This window comes from Misgurnus anguillicaudatus, chromosome 2 (assembly GCF_027580225.2).
Source record: "Misgurnus anguillicaudatus chromosome 2, ASM2758022v2, whole genome shotgun sequence".
Taxonomy (NCBI): Eukaryota; Metazoa; Chordata; class Actinopteri; order Cypriniformes; family Cobitidae; genus Misgurnus; species Misgurnus anguillicaudatus.
Window position 1 is genome coordinate 35,863,744 of NC_073338.2, and position 16,708 is coordinate 35,880,451.

The following is a 16,708-nucleotide window of genomic DNA, read 5'->3' on the forward strand; positions in this document are numbered from 1 at the left end:
TTGATCTATAAATTGGGTGTTTACATCAGCACAATACAGTATAGCATCTAAATATAGTAGTTATACTATTGTAATATTTTCCCAGGCTGTCTGAAAACAAAGAGGCGCTGTTTCTTAACATAATCATTAGGTGGGCGCGAATTTGTGAGGCGCAGCGCAGACTAATCAATATATGACATCAAAGTACCGCGAGGCAAATTAAAGAAAGCTGTGCTCTCGCGGTACTTTGATGGCGCTGCGCTGAATGACGTCACACACCTACTGTCAAGCAAGCTTATCCACGAGTCCAAGAGGGCGTTACTCAAAACAGAAGACGTCAAGAGTAAACGAAACTCAATGAAAAGTTATTTACTTCAAACACACCAATTCAGCGCTATATGGAGCCTACGAATTTACAGGTAAACACAAGAACTGAGTAATGTCATAGTTTCTATGGTTGAATTACAGTTACAGAACTGTGTTCGGGTTTTTGTAAAAGTCTGTTTCACATTCATTCACTGCGCAGCGCAAAATCACCGGATTCATTATTCGTCAGCAGAGTTGTGTTTTAACAAACGTAAAGTATAAACAATTCAGAAAGTAAGACACGTTTGATTGTTTCAAAACCTAGTGAGCTCCCTGACAGCATCTGCTTTTACACGTAACGTTATTTCCTACGATATGTGAACATTTTAAAAGTAGACAGCTCTCTGTGTTTTGAGACAGACATATTATTCCCAAGAGTACATAATACGGGTTTTGGTGTGACGAATTTTTTTAAAATATATTGTTATGTACATTTTGATTAGACTCATGAAAATATGATATTAGAATCAATTTAAGACTCATTATAATCGGAATTTTTCCCAGACTCTTGATCATCTAAATCTGTTTTAGACTCATAATCTGAATTCTTCCCAGACTTGTGATAATATAAATCTGTTGTAGACTCAATCTGAATTCTTTCCAGACTCTTGATCATCTAAATCTGTTTTAGACTCATATTCTGAATTCTTCCCAGACTTGTGATAATCTAAATCTGTTTTAGACTCATAATCTGAATTTTTCCCAGACTCGTGATAATCTAAATCTGTTTAAGACTCATAATCTGAATTCTTCCCAGACTCTTGATAATCTAAATCTGTTTTAGACTCATATTCTGAAATCTTCCCAGACTCTTGATAATCTAAATCTGTTTTAGACTCATATTCTGAATTTTTCCCAGACTTGTGATAATCTAAATCTGTTTAAGACTCATAATCTGAATTCTTCCCAGACTCTTGATAATCTAAATCTGTTTTAGACTCATATTCTGAAATCTTCCCAGACTCTTGATAATCTAAATCTGTTTTAGACTCATATTCTGAATTTTTCCCAGACTTGTGATAATCTAAATCTGTTTAAGACTCATAATCTGAATTCTTCCCAGACTCTTGATAATCTAAATCTGTTTTAGACTCATATTCTGAAATCTTCCCAGACTCTTGATAATCTAAATCTGTTTTAGACTCATATTCTGAATTTTTCCCAGACTCTTGATAATCTAAATCTGTTTTAGACTCATATTCTGAATTTTTCCCAGACTTGTGATAATCTAAATCTGTTTTAGACTCATATTCTGAATCCTTCTCAGACTCCTGATAATCTAAATCTGTTTTGGACTCATATTCTGAATTCTTCCCACCCTCGTGATAATCTAAATCTGTTTTAGACTCATATTCTGAATTCTTCCCAGCCTTGTGATAATCAAAATTTGTTTCAGACTCCAAACCAACATAATAGTTAAATAGCATTTTAAAGTATTTCAATATTAAACATAACTTAGTATAGTGTTGAATAAGTTCACACATTTTCCCAAACTATTGCTAGTTAACTTTTAATATAACTCACTGAGTCTACAGTTATAAGCCCAAATGAAACTGCTTTATTTTACAGAAAGCTATAGCTGTAGCTAGCAAAGCGTCACAAGAGGACCAAGCTGGAAATTATGAAGAGGCAATTGAGTCTTACAAACATGCTGTGAAGTATTTTCTACATGTAGTAAAACGTAAGTGGATTTATGGCATACGTATGGGGATAAAATGTTTATAGTAACTTACAATTGTCTGTCCACTGTCTGCTTATCATTTTAACCCTTTGTTTAAATCCATTTAGGTGAACCACAGGGTAAAGATGGCAATCAGAAGATCAGAGACAAATGTAAGCAGTATCTTGACAGAGTGGAAGAGCTCCAAGACTATCTTGATAAGAAAGAGGTTATTATTAATAGTATATTTTTTACTAATCTCTTATTTAATATATAAACATATTTTGTGCGAAATGTCCAAAGAAAGTTTGATTTCAGGGTGGCTTTAAAAGTAAATGTATTTCCTTAACTAAATACACATCTCTATGGGTACCACATGTTTCGCATGATGTCATACATTCTTACAGTAAAATCCTATTAGTGTTTTCACTATTAGAAATTCTGACTTGCACACAAAACATCAGATGCAGGATGTTTTGAGGGGACACTATGTTTCATTTTGCTTATACCTATGAATGCAAACATTCATAAATAAGAATTTAGTGGTACAATATGGTATTGAGGATATTTCTTGATCCAGGGCAAACAAAAGAAACATTTGTGCGTTTGGCAGATGCTTTTTTCCAAACTAAAACCTTTCACCTCACGTAACAACTAAACCTGACATGTCTATCACCTCTTGGCGATGTTGTATGTGCTGATAGCATATGCTTCCTTGACAGTAAACTTTGGCATGGATAAACATCTTTATTGTAGGTGTTGATTAATATGTGACCCTGCCTGTGAAAACCCAGCTAAAGTCATGTTTTGTGATTTAATGTTTTGTACATAAAGTCATGCTACATAATGTAAAGAACATTCTATAAAAATATAACCATGACATCTTTAATTTTGCCTAATAGGTTGGAAATTACAGTAAAATCAATGAGTAGAATCAAACTTTGTTGCTTCTATTCTTATAATTAAATGATGAGAGTTTAGTGTGGATTTCGCAGACAGGGTCACACGTATGTCTTGGTGTTAAATAATTTAAAGGCTTGGTGTTGAATAAAGTTAAAGGACAAGTTCGGTATTTTACACTTAAAGCCCTGTTTTCAGATTGTTTATGATGAAATAGAACGGTTTTGACTTAAATTTCGACATATGATGCTGGCCTGAGAATTTTTGGGTGTTACTTGTATCACCTCCCACCTCTATAATGGGTTTAGGTGCACAGGAACAATCCTTCCTAAAATGCATTAAACGTTCATTTACAAAGACGTGAAACTCACTGAGTGGTCAGGGGTGTTCACTGACATGCCCACACAAAAATCGCTGCAAAAGATGCATTCCAACAGGTTTTATCGTAGTTTTTGCCAACTCCATTGACTTGTATAAGTTGTGCTGTGAGGTCCGGTATTACTCCGCGCCGGGAACCTTGTTTGTATTCTTGCAAATGGCAAAGGTCGATTATCGCCACCAACTGGGCTGGAGTGTTTATTATTCAAGCTCTCAACGGAAGAATGTACGGGTGTGAGGCGTTTGGAAAAATAGGTCCACAAGTTAACAACGAATGGTAAAACACCTGTTGGAGCGCATCTTTTTCGGCGATTTTTGTGTGAGCGTGTCAGTGAACGCCCCTCGCCACTCGGTGGGTTTCACGTCTTTGTAAGCGAAGCGAAAGTTTAATGCATTTTAGGAAGGATTGTTTTAGTGCACCTATATAGCCATTGTAGAGGTGGGAGGTGAAACAGCAAACACCCGAAAATTCTCGGGGCAGCCGCATATGTTGAAATTTCAGTCAAAACTGTTCTATTTCATCATAAACAATCTGAAAACATAGCATTAAGTGTAAAATACCGAACTTGTCCTTTAAAGGCTTTTTTTCCGTAATTGCCAACTGATATAAAGAATTGTGGGGTGGAAAAAGGAAGCTGGTTGAAGTTCCCAGTTACAATAAAGGAACATGACATCACCATGCCCCAAACACATGTTGATTCCTTTGAACTGAGAAACTCAATCATTCATATAATGTTTAACTAAGAAAAAGTGCATAATACTTGACTATTAAAAACGAGTTAAAGGAGAACACGCTTAGACCTACTGTGCTTTGAAATCCTAATCGTAGTAGAACCCACAATCTAATGATTTTCAGTGCATCTGTGTGCCACTGTCAATCTGTCAGAGGTGTGGCATATGCATCACTGATCACCAGTGGCGGCCCGTGACTGCTCTTCCGAGGGGCGCAAATTCAAAATAAGTGTTTGGAGTGTCATGTTTGTTGCTTGTGTTTTCAAAGTGTGTGTTTGTTGTGTCATTTGTCAAAATAAGTGCCTGCTGCACATGCGTCAAAACCGTTTATGATAAAAGAGACGCTCACGTTCACAAAATACATGCAAGACACGCGAACGTCTCTTTTATCATAAACCCTTTAAGCGCGTCTGCAGCAGGCACTTATTTTGACATGACACATGACGGGCTTCATACATGTTGTGATGAATTTCGCATCGTGTGCCCTCAAAAAAAGAAGTCACAAAACCTACCTAAATAATTATGTTGGCTTACGTTTTCCTAAAACAGGCGGTCAAAGTTTCCAAAAATCTTATAGACTATCTGTATTTATCAAATTGTGGGAGGGAGTTGATTTGGTTTGGATGATACCAAGAATGAATTGGATAATGTTTGTAGAGTTTACAGTGAAGTAATTTTGTGTACAGTTTAGTGTATTTACTGAAAACGTTAGACTTTAGCTAAATCAAACTTAACTTTTTAGCTGTAATTGGATAGATTTTTGTTATATTAATGCTTACTGTGTAATCCAATATTAATGGGTAATGTGAAGAAATACACATGCCTTAATGTTCAACAGTTGGTCATTCCATTTGAGCTCCTTGGCTTAGCAATTGGTCAGGTAAGCTGTTTATAGTAATGGGAGGAGTAGAAAAGAGAACACTTGAGTACACAAGACGTTCATGATTCTTTTCTATATGCAGGTCTTTTTTATTTTAATAGTAAATGTATAAATTAATTACAAGTTATTCCAAGAAATGGTGTTTTGCTTAAACAATTTATTAAGAGAAAGTAGTGAAGAAAATTAAGATTTTTCTTTTTTTTCTGGATGGTTTCATAATTTAACATGCCAATATTATTATGTTAACAAAATTTTGATGAAATGTGATTAGATTTTTTTAATGGTACTTATGGGGGAGGCGTCCTGGACAGGGTTTATTCTAGTCCCAGACCAAAAAGCAGGTTTGAGCTACCTTAATTTAAAAATACCGTGTGATGACATATCTTGAATATTTCCGTGCTGTTGTTTTTTGTCTCAAGATGCACACCAGTATTGTTTTTGTAAGGTTTGTTTGTAAAAACGATTTAAATGTCTAAATATAACTAAAGCGTAGTGCTGGATAAATCTAAACCCTGTCCGGGAACTCACCACATAATATTTTATCCATTCTGCCTATACCAAGACGTGATGGGTACTATACTTATAAAAATTGCCTAATTTTATTTCAGGTGTTTGCTAAATATAGTGCTAAATTTGCTAGTGTTTACAGTATGACAATTCACATGACCTAAACTTTCATTACGTAGGTTACAGTATCGTCCCTCAAGCCTTACAAAGCAGTAAAGGGCACGTCAAATGGGTGTGTTTGCGCCTGTGACGTAATTAAATTTTTGTAACACGTGAGCCTCGAGGCGGAAGTGACATTCGACATTTTAATGCGGAAGTTATTTTTCCGTTGTTATTCAACGTTCTCTAAAAATAGATACAGAAATTTCACTAGTTTTTGGCAGTTTTCATTTCTAAAGAACGTGTTAGTGACAATTTGTTAATATAATACCATCTTCGTATTCTTCAAACACGTCGTGCTGCCTTCTTTTTTCCAGCCCCTATGGCTGCCAACAACAACTTGACGGTAAGTTGTAAAACAAATAATCTCGCAATTAGCTAAACTGACATAACAAAATTCGTTCATGTGTTTCATTACAGCGAATATGCAAAATATTTGTATTTTATTGTATTTAAAAGCGTCCATTTTTAGTAGATGACATGACCACCCCTCTCTAGATCTCCCATGTTTTCTTAAACTAATAATGTAAAGATACTAACAACCACATGTAATGTGCAGTCAGTTGATAATGGGACGTAAATGAGATTTTAAATGGGATCTTAAATTTGTCGAGTTTAATCAAGACAAAGGCGTTAACACATTACTGTCAGATGAGCTAACTAGGTGTTTGTTTTGATCATTGTCTAGTAAAGATAAATTCTTATTTTTGTCGTTTATAAATCTTTGCCTTGCTTTTAAATCCTACACTTAAATATAGTAGTTGTTGTGGTTAACAAAGACAATATAGTCAAAAGACCGAAATATAGTTTGTACATCAGAGGAGTGGCTGTTAGCATTGTAGGCTATAGGAAATTACAGTATGATTTACAGTACGAAACATTTCTGCTAATATAGATGGCAAAATACATTTTATCAATATATTAGTTACAATGATAGTCAAAACAAACAACGAGACGGCATATAAAGAGTTTGACAGAAATAGATTTTTAATACTACATTCATTAATATCAAAACTCTGTTGACATAGAAACTTACAATAATAATAGGCAGATATTTCAAAACTAGTGTCATGTTTGCTACCATTCACTATAGAGACAAATGACAACATGCACAAAACATTATAGATTCCATATTCATCCACATGTTTGTTTTAGAGGTATGGTGTTAAACCCATGCTATTCTGTGACAGATTTTTCCTTATACTCCTTTCTGTTGTATATTTGTTAATGTATCAAAGTTATATCTTCTCATACACCTATCCTTACAATTCCGCAAAGTAACTATATCATGAAAATGTATATACTTTACATTTATAACTATATTGTGTTTGCCTATATCTACCCCACAGAAAGCTATAGACCTCGCCAGTAAGGCAGCTCAGGAGGATAAGGCTGAAAACTTTGAAGAGGCCTTGCGTCTATACCAGCATGCCGTTCAGTACTTTTTGCATGTTGTGAAATGTAAGTATGCAGTAAAAGATCTCTCTTTATGTCTGTCCAACAGGTTGAAAAATGTTAGAAATTGAAAGCAGACTTTAGTTATCTTATCTAAATGTTGTAGTCAATGTTGTCATCACAGTGTTTTAAAAAAAAAACATTTGAATTGCATCTACCATATGACTTCACTCACCCTATATTTCTTTCCTATAAATATGAAGCACAGGGTGAAAAGGCCAAAGCAAGCATCAGGGCCAAATGCGCGGAGTACTTGGACCGGGCAGAGAAATTAAAGGAGTATTTGAAGAAAAAAGAAAAGGCCCCATCGAAGCCAGTAAAGGAATCCCAGTCCAGTGATAAAGCGTGGGTGATCTGAATTAAATAAACACAAAGGGGTGGTTTCCCTCCCAGACAGGGCCTAAGCCTAGTCCAAGACTAAAATACATGTTTGAGCTGTCTTAACTTGCTTGCACTGACCAATTTTAAATTATATCAGTGCCATTGTTTTGTCCCAAGATAATGTTTTCTGTAATGTAGGTTAGGGCTGCACGATAAATCGCATGCGATACCACGCGCATCACGTCAGTAATGCCGGTTCCTTGATTAGTATTGAATCGCCATCAGCTGTTTTCAGATGGCGCGACATTAACTGCACAGAGCCGTAGTTCCCTGACAATTTGGGCCATATCGCATACATATCGCAGGCGATACGTCCGCGATAATTAATGCGAAATTGCCCCGATTGTCAGGGAACTACGGCTCTGTGTAGTTAAAGCTGCTCCATCTGAAAACAGCTGAGGGCGATTTAATACAAATCAAGGAACCGGCATTACTGACGTGATGCGCGTGACAAACACATGCGATTTATCGTTCAGCCCTAATGTAGGTTTGTTAATACAATATCCCCGGTTTCACAGACAAAGCTAAATGGTAGTCTAACCCCGGATTTCCACCAACTGCGGAGCGGCTGCAGATCGGCTCCGCTGCGTTACGGCTCCGCACTCCGCCGTCCGCCAATACCCACCAGTTCCGTATTTGTTGCAGAGCGGCTTTGTGCTGAAGTGACGAGGACCCATGAGGTCTCGCAAATTCACGTGATGATTGCGCGATATTTAGTTCTGTCTCCGCCCATTATGACGTTAAATTATGACGTTTTGCTGGACCAGCCCAGATCACAACACGAGATTTCGTGATTCATTCATGGCTCCGCCCCCACCGGCATCCGTCAAAAATAGAAGCTCTGCGTATTTGTTCCGGAGGGCTGCGGATGGCCGGAGCTGTGACGGATTCGATACGCAATCAGTGGAAATACACACATTGTCTTGAATGGAAACCGATTGACTTTGCCGCCGATCCGCAGCCGTTCCGCAGTCCGTGGAAATTCGAGGTTAGACTCAAACACATAAAAAATACCTTGCACTGACAGATCTTAAGATACACAATTTATTTGTCTTAAAGGTATAGCGGAAGATTATGTGCATGTGCAGAAAGTGAACCTAGGGACGAGCACGTACGACGGCCTTACGTCAACATATCATCAGAATGGTTGAGAACTGGGATGACCAATAGTCTAGATCAGTGTTTCTCAACCCTGGTCCTCAAGGACCCCCTTCCAGAAAGTTTTAGATGTCTCCTTATTTAAAACACCTTAACCAACTCATCAGCCTTCTTTCAGAATGTCTCCCTATCAAGCTAATTTAAATCAGGTGTATTAATTAAGGAGACATCTAAAACATTCTGGAGGGGGGTCCTTGGGGACCGGGGTTGAGAAACACTGGTCTAGATGATCCACCCGTAAAAGGAAAATCTTCCCCTATACCTTTAAGATACACACCAGTAACGTCCAGTAAGGCATATGTGTAAAAGATGCTTAAACACCTTAATTTACCTAAGGCTTAGTCTTGGCTTTAGCTAAGCCTTTTCTGTGAAACCAGGCCTCTTCTGAATGTTATAATATAACTAAGGACTCGTCTTGGCTTAAACTAAACCCTGTTTAGGAAACTACCCCAAAATGTCCACAATATTGCTGAATTAACTGTTTGCTTTCAACACTATAATTATTCAAAATTCACTCAAAAAAAATGATGATCTGTAAAATATACAATGATAAATATTGGCCTATCAGTTGACCAGTATTGGCGTGTTATTTGTTGTGTCAGAAATGCTCTGTTTATTCAAGGCTACGCCACTTACGCTATGTTATTAACAGTGCATATGAGACTTTCCTTTATGCTTTTGGGATTTTAATAATTGTGGTTGCATAGTTTACAATTTATTTTGTTTAATCATAGAAATGAGAGTGATGAAGAAGGAGACCCAGAGAAAAAGAAATTTCAGAACCAACTCTCAGGTTAGTTAACCCCCATCCACCATCAAACATAGCTCTTTTGTATGAGCATTTTGACCAGCTTGGCAGTGGCACATTGCTTCAGTCAGTCATTTGATTTTTAAGTCTGTTTGTCCCACTAACCTGTATGTTTGTTGTGTGCAACCACAGAAGGCAAAGTAAAGATACAACCGTTTTTAACCTTTATTATCAGACTAATCATCAGAGTACTTTAGTCCAGGCTTTTCTCAGCATCGGCAGACGAGATCAGATGCTTAAAGGAATAGTCTACTCATTTTCAATATTAAAATATGTTATTGCCTTGACGGAGGGTTGTTGATGCATCCCTCTGTCATCTGTGTGCGTGCGCGTGGGCGCTGGAGCGCGCTGCGGCGCTTCGATGGCATTTGGCTTAGCCCCATTCATTCAATGGTACCATTTAGAGATAAAGTTAGAAGTGACCAAACACATCAACGTTTTTCCTATTTAAGATGAGTAGTTATACGAGCAAGTTTGGTGGTACAAAATAAAACGTAGCGCTTTTCTAAGCGGGTTTAAAAGAGGAACTATATTGTATGGCGTAATAGCACTTTTGGGAGTACTTCGACTCGCCTGAAAAGTCCGCTCCCCTTCTCACTCTCATAATGGGAGAGGGAGGGTGTTACTGCGCCGAGTCGAAGTACTCCCCAAAGTGCTATTACGCCATAAAATATAGTTCCTCTTTTAAATCCACTTAGAAAAGCGCTACGTTTTATTTTGTACCACCAAACTTGCTCGTATAACTACTCGTCTTAAATAGGAAAAACGTTGATGTGTTTGGTCACTTCTAACTTTATCTCTAAATGGTACCATTGAATGAATGGGGCTAAGCTAAATGCTATCGAAGCGTCGCAGCGCGCTCCAGCGCTTACGTGCACGCACACAGATGATAGAGGGATGTATCAACAATTCTTAGTTAAGGTAATAACATATTTTAATATTGAAAATGAGTAGACTATTCCTTTAAGAATTATTAACAGAACCAAAATGACCATTTTCCCTATTTCTTGATTCCCAGCCTTGCTGTTTTCAGAGTTCAGGTAATAATAAACTAATAGATGATGTTTTATCTCAGGAGCCATTGTCATGGAGAAGCCCAATATTAAATGGAATGATGTTGCTGGGTTAGAGGGAGCCAAAGAGGCTTTAAAAGAAGCCGTCATTCTGCCAATCAAATTCCCACATCTCTTCACCGGCAAGTAGCTTTATTCAGTGATACTTAAAAATACTATCAACAAAAACAATAAGAGCTTAAATATAACAAGGCTTATTCTGAGCCGTTGGTGTGTCCAGTTCTGGAGTGTCTCTGTCTTGTTCTGACTATTAAATAATGATCCCATTTTTGTCTGTTTTAGGTAAAAGAACTCCCTGGAGGGGCATTCTTCTCTTCGGACCTCCAGGCACGGGCAAATCTTACCTGGCCAAAGCTGTAGCGACTGAAGCCAACAATTCCACGTTCTTCTCTATTTCCTCCTCAGACCTGGTTTCTAAGTGGCTTGGAGAGAGTGAAAAGCTTGTGGCTTGGTTGTAGGGACTGAGACTGGGTATGTTTACAGTCATGTGATCATACATTTAACCATGTGCGGCATATGGACTCTAGACTGGGTAGACACATTGATATGATTGAATTTGATAGTTCATCTAGAAATGGAAACATGAAGTACTAAAGGTTTGGAAGGATCCACTCTTTTTACTTTAAGTTTTACTATTCATTCAAATGGGCACTCTTTTAGGAAAATGCTCTTTACGGTACTAAAACACCAGTGTTTGCATTTTCTGTGCTTTTGGTACAGTTTGAAGAAGACCTCATTTGCTAACCTCAAAATGTATATTACTTTGTTTTTGTTCCGCTGAATGGGTGATTCTCACGAAATCCAGGTTTAGAAAAGGTGTCCAGAATCAGAATTTTTAAAAAGCCTTTGAAGCCAATTTTTTTGCACATATAAGATTTACTTGCTTACTATAACCATTTTTTTTAGAGGATTTAAAAAATATTTCCTATATAATTATTTACATTTTTTAGATTATCAAAAGTTATCATTACCGCAACATGATATTACATTAAATATATGCATTTACAAACTCATGTTTCGGTAATGAGAACTAAAAAGTTGTCTAGGTACTATGACAAACAAAATTTCAATTTTTATCTGGAACAAAAAATAAGAACAACTTACCAGGCAGCCATCTTGTGTGTCACAGTCAACTATGTCCCTTCCAACAAATTGTTTTAGAAAATGTTAGTTCCTTGAGGGCTTAAACAATAATTGGAAATTCCTACGGAGGATGAGAAAATGGGCTTGGACACATTTATATTCCTTATTATTGTCTCTACATTTACCAATTATCACCAAATACCACATGTTTCTTTACTGTAAATGTTTATAGTATAACATGCACTGAAGCTTTTTATTTTTTAGATTTTTTTAATTATAAATATTTCCATGTCAAAGAAAATGAAAATTTCCCCCTTAAATCTGGAAAAAACAACAAAATTGGTTTGTATGATGTCATTTGAAATCATGTGCAAAATAGTACATGAAGAGATGTTTGTAACTGTATGCTCTTACTTTACATTTACTTTTTTTTATCAAAATGTTTCATGACACCTCATAAGTCTAATTTCGTGAGAATCACCCGAATGTGTTTACTACAAAAACGTTAAAATGTTAACTGTGGGTTATTGAGCTTTTTTTTATTATTGTATTATTCTGGAATTTAGTTCATTTTCAATCTCTAACCTGGTTCATTCATCTCCTCAGGCTTGTGAAGAATTTGTTTAGTTTGGCTCGAGAGCACAAGCCCTCGATTATCTTCATTGATGAGATCGATTCGCTCTGTGGCTCCAGGAGCGAGAATGAAAGTGAAGCAGCTCGAAGAATTAAAACAGAGTTTCTAGTTCAGATGCAAGGTGATGTGAAAACTAAATATATATAATATTATTTATATTGTGAGAAATTTATGTATCATGATAGTGTTAGTTTTATTGGCATTGTTTTTTAATTGTATATTATTTTATTGTTTGTATTTTATTGTATATTTTATTAAGAATCCCTACTAAGAAAATGTAAAATTCAATTAAAAAGAGTTTTTCTTTTTAAAATAATTAAAATTTGGGATGAAATGTGATTGCAACTTGGTTTCAAGAGGAGATATCATAAAAATCTGACCTTTTCCATGTTTAAGTGCTATAATTGGGTCCTAGTGCTTCTATGTAAGCATGTGAAAAAATAGGTCATTGAAATTTGTCTCCCTTGTGGTGTCAGAAGGGGCTAATACTGCCCCTTAATCTGCACTAATCCAACCACGGCACTGCAAATTAATGCAATTAAACTCATTTGCATTTAAAAGGACACACCCAAAAACTGCAAAGTTTTGCTCACACCTACAAAGTGCCATTTTTAACATGCTATAAGAAGTGATATATATGCTATTTTTAACCTAAAACTTCTCATATGTACCCTGGGGACACCAAAGATTTATTTGACTTTTTAAAAAAGCATTGTGAAATGTGTCCTTTAAGATGATGTGCTAATTCAAATCATTTTTATTGTATGAGCCATCAGTATTGTCTCATTGTTTTTTTTAGGTGTTGGTAATGACAATGAAGGAATCCTGGTGCTGGGCGCAACTAACATCCCCTGGACGTTGGACTCGGCTATCAGAAGGAGGTAATGATTTGTTTCTATGACAGATGTCTCTAAGTTTGTGGACTAATGACTAAATTGCCATTGCATATAATGCCTTAAATGCTCACTATATTAACAGCTCATGTGTTTTGCAACAAACCATGCGCACTGTTGGGCATTAGGTTAAATAACACATGAATCAGATAGAAAGAACAGGTTTTTCAACTTCTGTGTCTTACGTGTAAGCTAAAAACATTATGAATCATTTGGGGATGTTTCCGGGACGATCTGCAAGTTACAAACATTTAAGTAACACATCCATGTCTGTGGTGTTTAGGTTTGAAAAACGTATCTACATCCCCCTGCCAGAAGACCACGCTCGTGGATTTATGTTTAAGCTGAACCTGGGCACCACACCTAACAGTCTTACAGAATCAGACTTCATGACTCTGGGCAAAAAGACAGATGGTTACTCTGGTGCTGACATCAGCGTTATAGTCAGAGATGCTCTCATGCAACCTGTCAGGAAGGTCCAGTCCGCCACTCACTTTAAACGGGTAAGACCTTGTGTTATCTTGATGCGTGGATAAAGCAAATACAACACACCAGAATGAATAATCACTGCTATTTTATTTTTTCCATCAGGTACGAGGACCATCAAGGCATGACCCAAACGTTATAATTGATGATCTCCTTACCCCTTGTTCTCCGGGCGACCCACAGGCCATAGAGATGACATGGATGGAGGTTCCTGGAGAGAAACTTTTGGAGCCAATTGTTTCTATGGTGAATATGTTTTCAGTTCTCTTGTAAACCATATTTCTACACAATGACCATTTAAGTACATGCGTTTTGTCATTTATACATTTTTTATGTATCATTTTTGATATTATAATGTGTCAGAATATATCTGATGTTTAAAATATAACAGTATGACTTTCTCAACCTGTAGTGATTTGGTGATAGACATTTTGCTTGGCAGATAGAGCAATTTGCCTGCATTAACAAAATTAACATACAAATGATGTGTGCATTTAAATAATATGACAAACAGTGGCGGCCTGTGACTTCTTTTTCGAAGGCGCACGATGCAAGGTAGTCAAAACATGTATTTAACCCGTCGTGTGTGGCTCTCGTCAGGACAAAATATAGAATAGAATAGAATATCTTTATTTGTCACTGTACAGCTGCACAGTAAAATTATGTCTCTCATAAAAAAGTGCACATGCATACAAAACCATAATACAAGACATATTGTGCGTATTGTCAAAATAAGTGCCTGCTGCACACACGTCTAAAGGGTTTATGATAAAAGAGAAGTCACTGGCCGCCACTGGTGACAAATGTACGCATTTTAGGTATTTTACAATGTGTTTGAAAGTGTCTCGTCAGACGTAATTTGCATAACTATCCATTATATAAGATGAATTGTTACTTTGGAGTGTTTTTAACGCATTACATAATGTTAAGCATCTTTTTTTGTCAAAAAAAAGAAACGTAATCGAGGTCACATAAATGTCCAAAAAAGCATTATCAGCATGGTTAGTTATGTAATTACTGTTATGTAAGAGGATGTTACTTTTACATAAGATTCAGTGGCGGCTGGTGACTTCTTTTTTCGTGGGCGCTCGATGCGAAGTTCGTCACAACATGTATGTAGCCCATTATGTGTGTGGTTCCTTATTTCAAAATATGTGTTCTGCGCGTCGAGTGATCCTATGTGCATAGCGTGTCTTGTCAAGATAAGTGCCTGCTGCAGACGTGTTTAAAGGGTTTATGATAAAAGAGACACTCGGGTTTGCCAGATACTCGCATAAACTCAACCGTAATCACTGTTAAGAGAGTGTCTTGTGTGTATTTTGTAAACGTGTGCGTCTCTTTTATCATAAACGGTTTTGACGCGTGTGCAGCAGGCACTTATTTTGACAAAACACGTGATGCACATGGTTCACATGACGCAACAAACACATATTTTGAAAACGCAAGGGACACACATGACACTCCGAACACTTATTTTGAATTTAGGCCCCTCGGATAAGCGGTTACAAGCCGCCACTGATAAAATTACTAATAACTTATATGTGTGTTTGTTATATGTTATTATAGTAATATAGTAAAAACACTAATCTGTCATTTTGCCCTGCTCATACACGCAGTCGGACATGCTGAGGTCCCTTGCCAACACAAAGCCCACCGTTAACGAACAGGATCTGGAAAAGCTGAAAAAGTTCACCGAGGACTTTGGACAGGAGGGTTGAACATAGCGGGTCTCTTCTGAAGCCAAAGAAACTTGTAACATCACCTTCTCATGGCCCTTTCTTCCTTTCACGCCAATACTCTTCCCCTGACCAATGAGCCCCACTGCTCGGGCTCAAGGATAGATGTAACCTGAAATGTGTATCACTTAAAATCTCTTTAAACCATCTTCTAAACTGAATTATTTCATTATATCTTTATTTGTTAATAGCTGCTCTGCCTCTGAGGCTACATCAGTACCTGCTGAGGCTTGTGACCATCATACATCTTTCATTAATCAGTCTGGCGAGATCAGTCATAATCTGTACTCGATGTTATGTAAATCATTTAGTCATTTTAACATTTAAGCATTGAAGAAATACTTGTTTACTGAGTAACAAATATCTGAATGGACACAGTAGTTACATACAAAAAGACTTTCAGCCCCAGCTAAAAATATATTGGATGATTATCTATGGGCTTATTTTGGTAGGGAAAAAAATATATAAATGACCCCCTTTTTTATAGTTGGATGTGCCCACTGTGTTCACATGTGTAATATGGACTGTCATTTTACATTACTGTATATACAGGCTGCTTCTCATTTGAGAACATCATGCTTTGAACATATGTAATGGCGTTTGATACAACACTTCCCTAAATACTTTAGAGATCCCTAAAATGTGGAGATATAGCCAGGGTCCCTATTAAAAAAATGACTCTAGGAATACTACATATATGTTTTTGTTTCTACAGCATTACTTTGTTGATTGCTGTAACATTCCTTCACTCAGAAGTGTGAGTTACATTACGTGTTCAGGAGCCAATGTTTGGCATTTACTTCTTTGTTGTCAATTCACTTGCTGAAGCTCAGCACACAATGTGCCTTCTTTGCATTTTCCTCATTTTTGTCTGTCTGGTCCTCTTCCTTTAGCTTCATACACAGAGATGCTTGCATACCTGCTTTGATTTCTACATTTTTTTATAAGCAGAAGGTTTGGGAATGATTGGATCATATTTGCACATTTCATTTAAAACTTTACAACTATCTATATCAAACTGTATACGCCTATGCATTTAGGGTGTTTGGTTTGCCATTTAAGAACCTATAAGACATTGTACTATTAGAATAATAAAAATGTAGGTGTTTGTTTTGTTTAAACATAGTTTCCAGTTGAGAAAAGATTTGGTTTAGCTTGTTTGTTTTATTCTTTACATGTAAATAAAGTTGAAATTAAAAAGAACCTGTCTCAGAATCATTTCTACATCTAATGCTACATTTAATATTATGTCCCTGCTACCTAAAAACTACTCCAATAGATAACATCTGTCAAATCATCCTACCATTGCCTGATAATCTTTGACAAAGCAACACTACATTTCTCGATGTAGTAGGATGGATTGACAGAACACTGGAAAGAGTCGAGGGAGGAGCTAACTTTTGTAGCCAACCAGAGACGTTCTTTGCCTGTCAATCATTT

General features: G+C 36.7%; 1 protein-coding gene across 2 annotated transcripts; it reads left to right on the forward strand.

The window, feature by feature from the left end:
- Positions 1 to 243: 243 nt before the first annotated feature.
- vps4b (vacuolar protein sorting 4 homolog B) lies at positions 244 to 16,471 on the forward strand. Of its 2 annotated transcripts, XM_073854593.1 has the most exons (13): positions 244 to 398; positions 1,915 to 2,026; positions 2,134 to 2,234; positions 6,911 to 7,018; positions 7,210 to 7,361; positions 9,290 to 9,348; positions 10,439 to 10,558; positions 10,719 to 10,875; positions 12,126 to 12,274; positions 12,953 to 13,034; positions 13,330 to 13,549; positions 13,638 to 13,778; positions 15,149 to 16,471. In XM_073854593.1, exons 1-13 carry the CDS (start codon positions 378 to 380, stop codon positions 15,248 to 15,250), a joined length of 1,524 nt encoding a protein of 507 aa, XP_073710694.1. In that variant the 5' UTR covers positions 244 to 377; the 3' UTR covers positions 15,251 to 16,471. The 2 variants fall into 2 exon arrangements, with proteins under 2 accessions (XP_073710694.1, XP_073710696.1); XM_073854595.1 differs by lacking the exons at positions 244 to 398; positions 1,915 to 2,026; positions 2,134 to 2,234 and adding an exon at positions 5,665 to 5,907.
- Positions 16,472 to 16,708: the final 237 nt, after the last annotated feature.

Excerpts from the sequence above, each read along its gene's own strand:
- vps4b (XM_073854593.1), top strand. The coding sequence starts at position 378 with ATGGAGCCTACGAATTTACAG. Across the intron at positions 10,876-12,125 it reads TGGCTTGGAGAGAGTGAAAA|GCTTGTGAAGAATTTGTTTA; the intron begins GCTTGTGGCTTG and ends TCATCTCCTCAG. Across the intron at positions 13,550-13,637 it reads CCGCCACTCACTTTAAACGG|GTACGAGGACCATCAAGGCA; the intron begins GTAAGACCTTGT and ends TTTTTCCATCAG.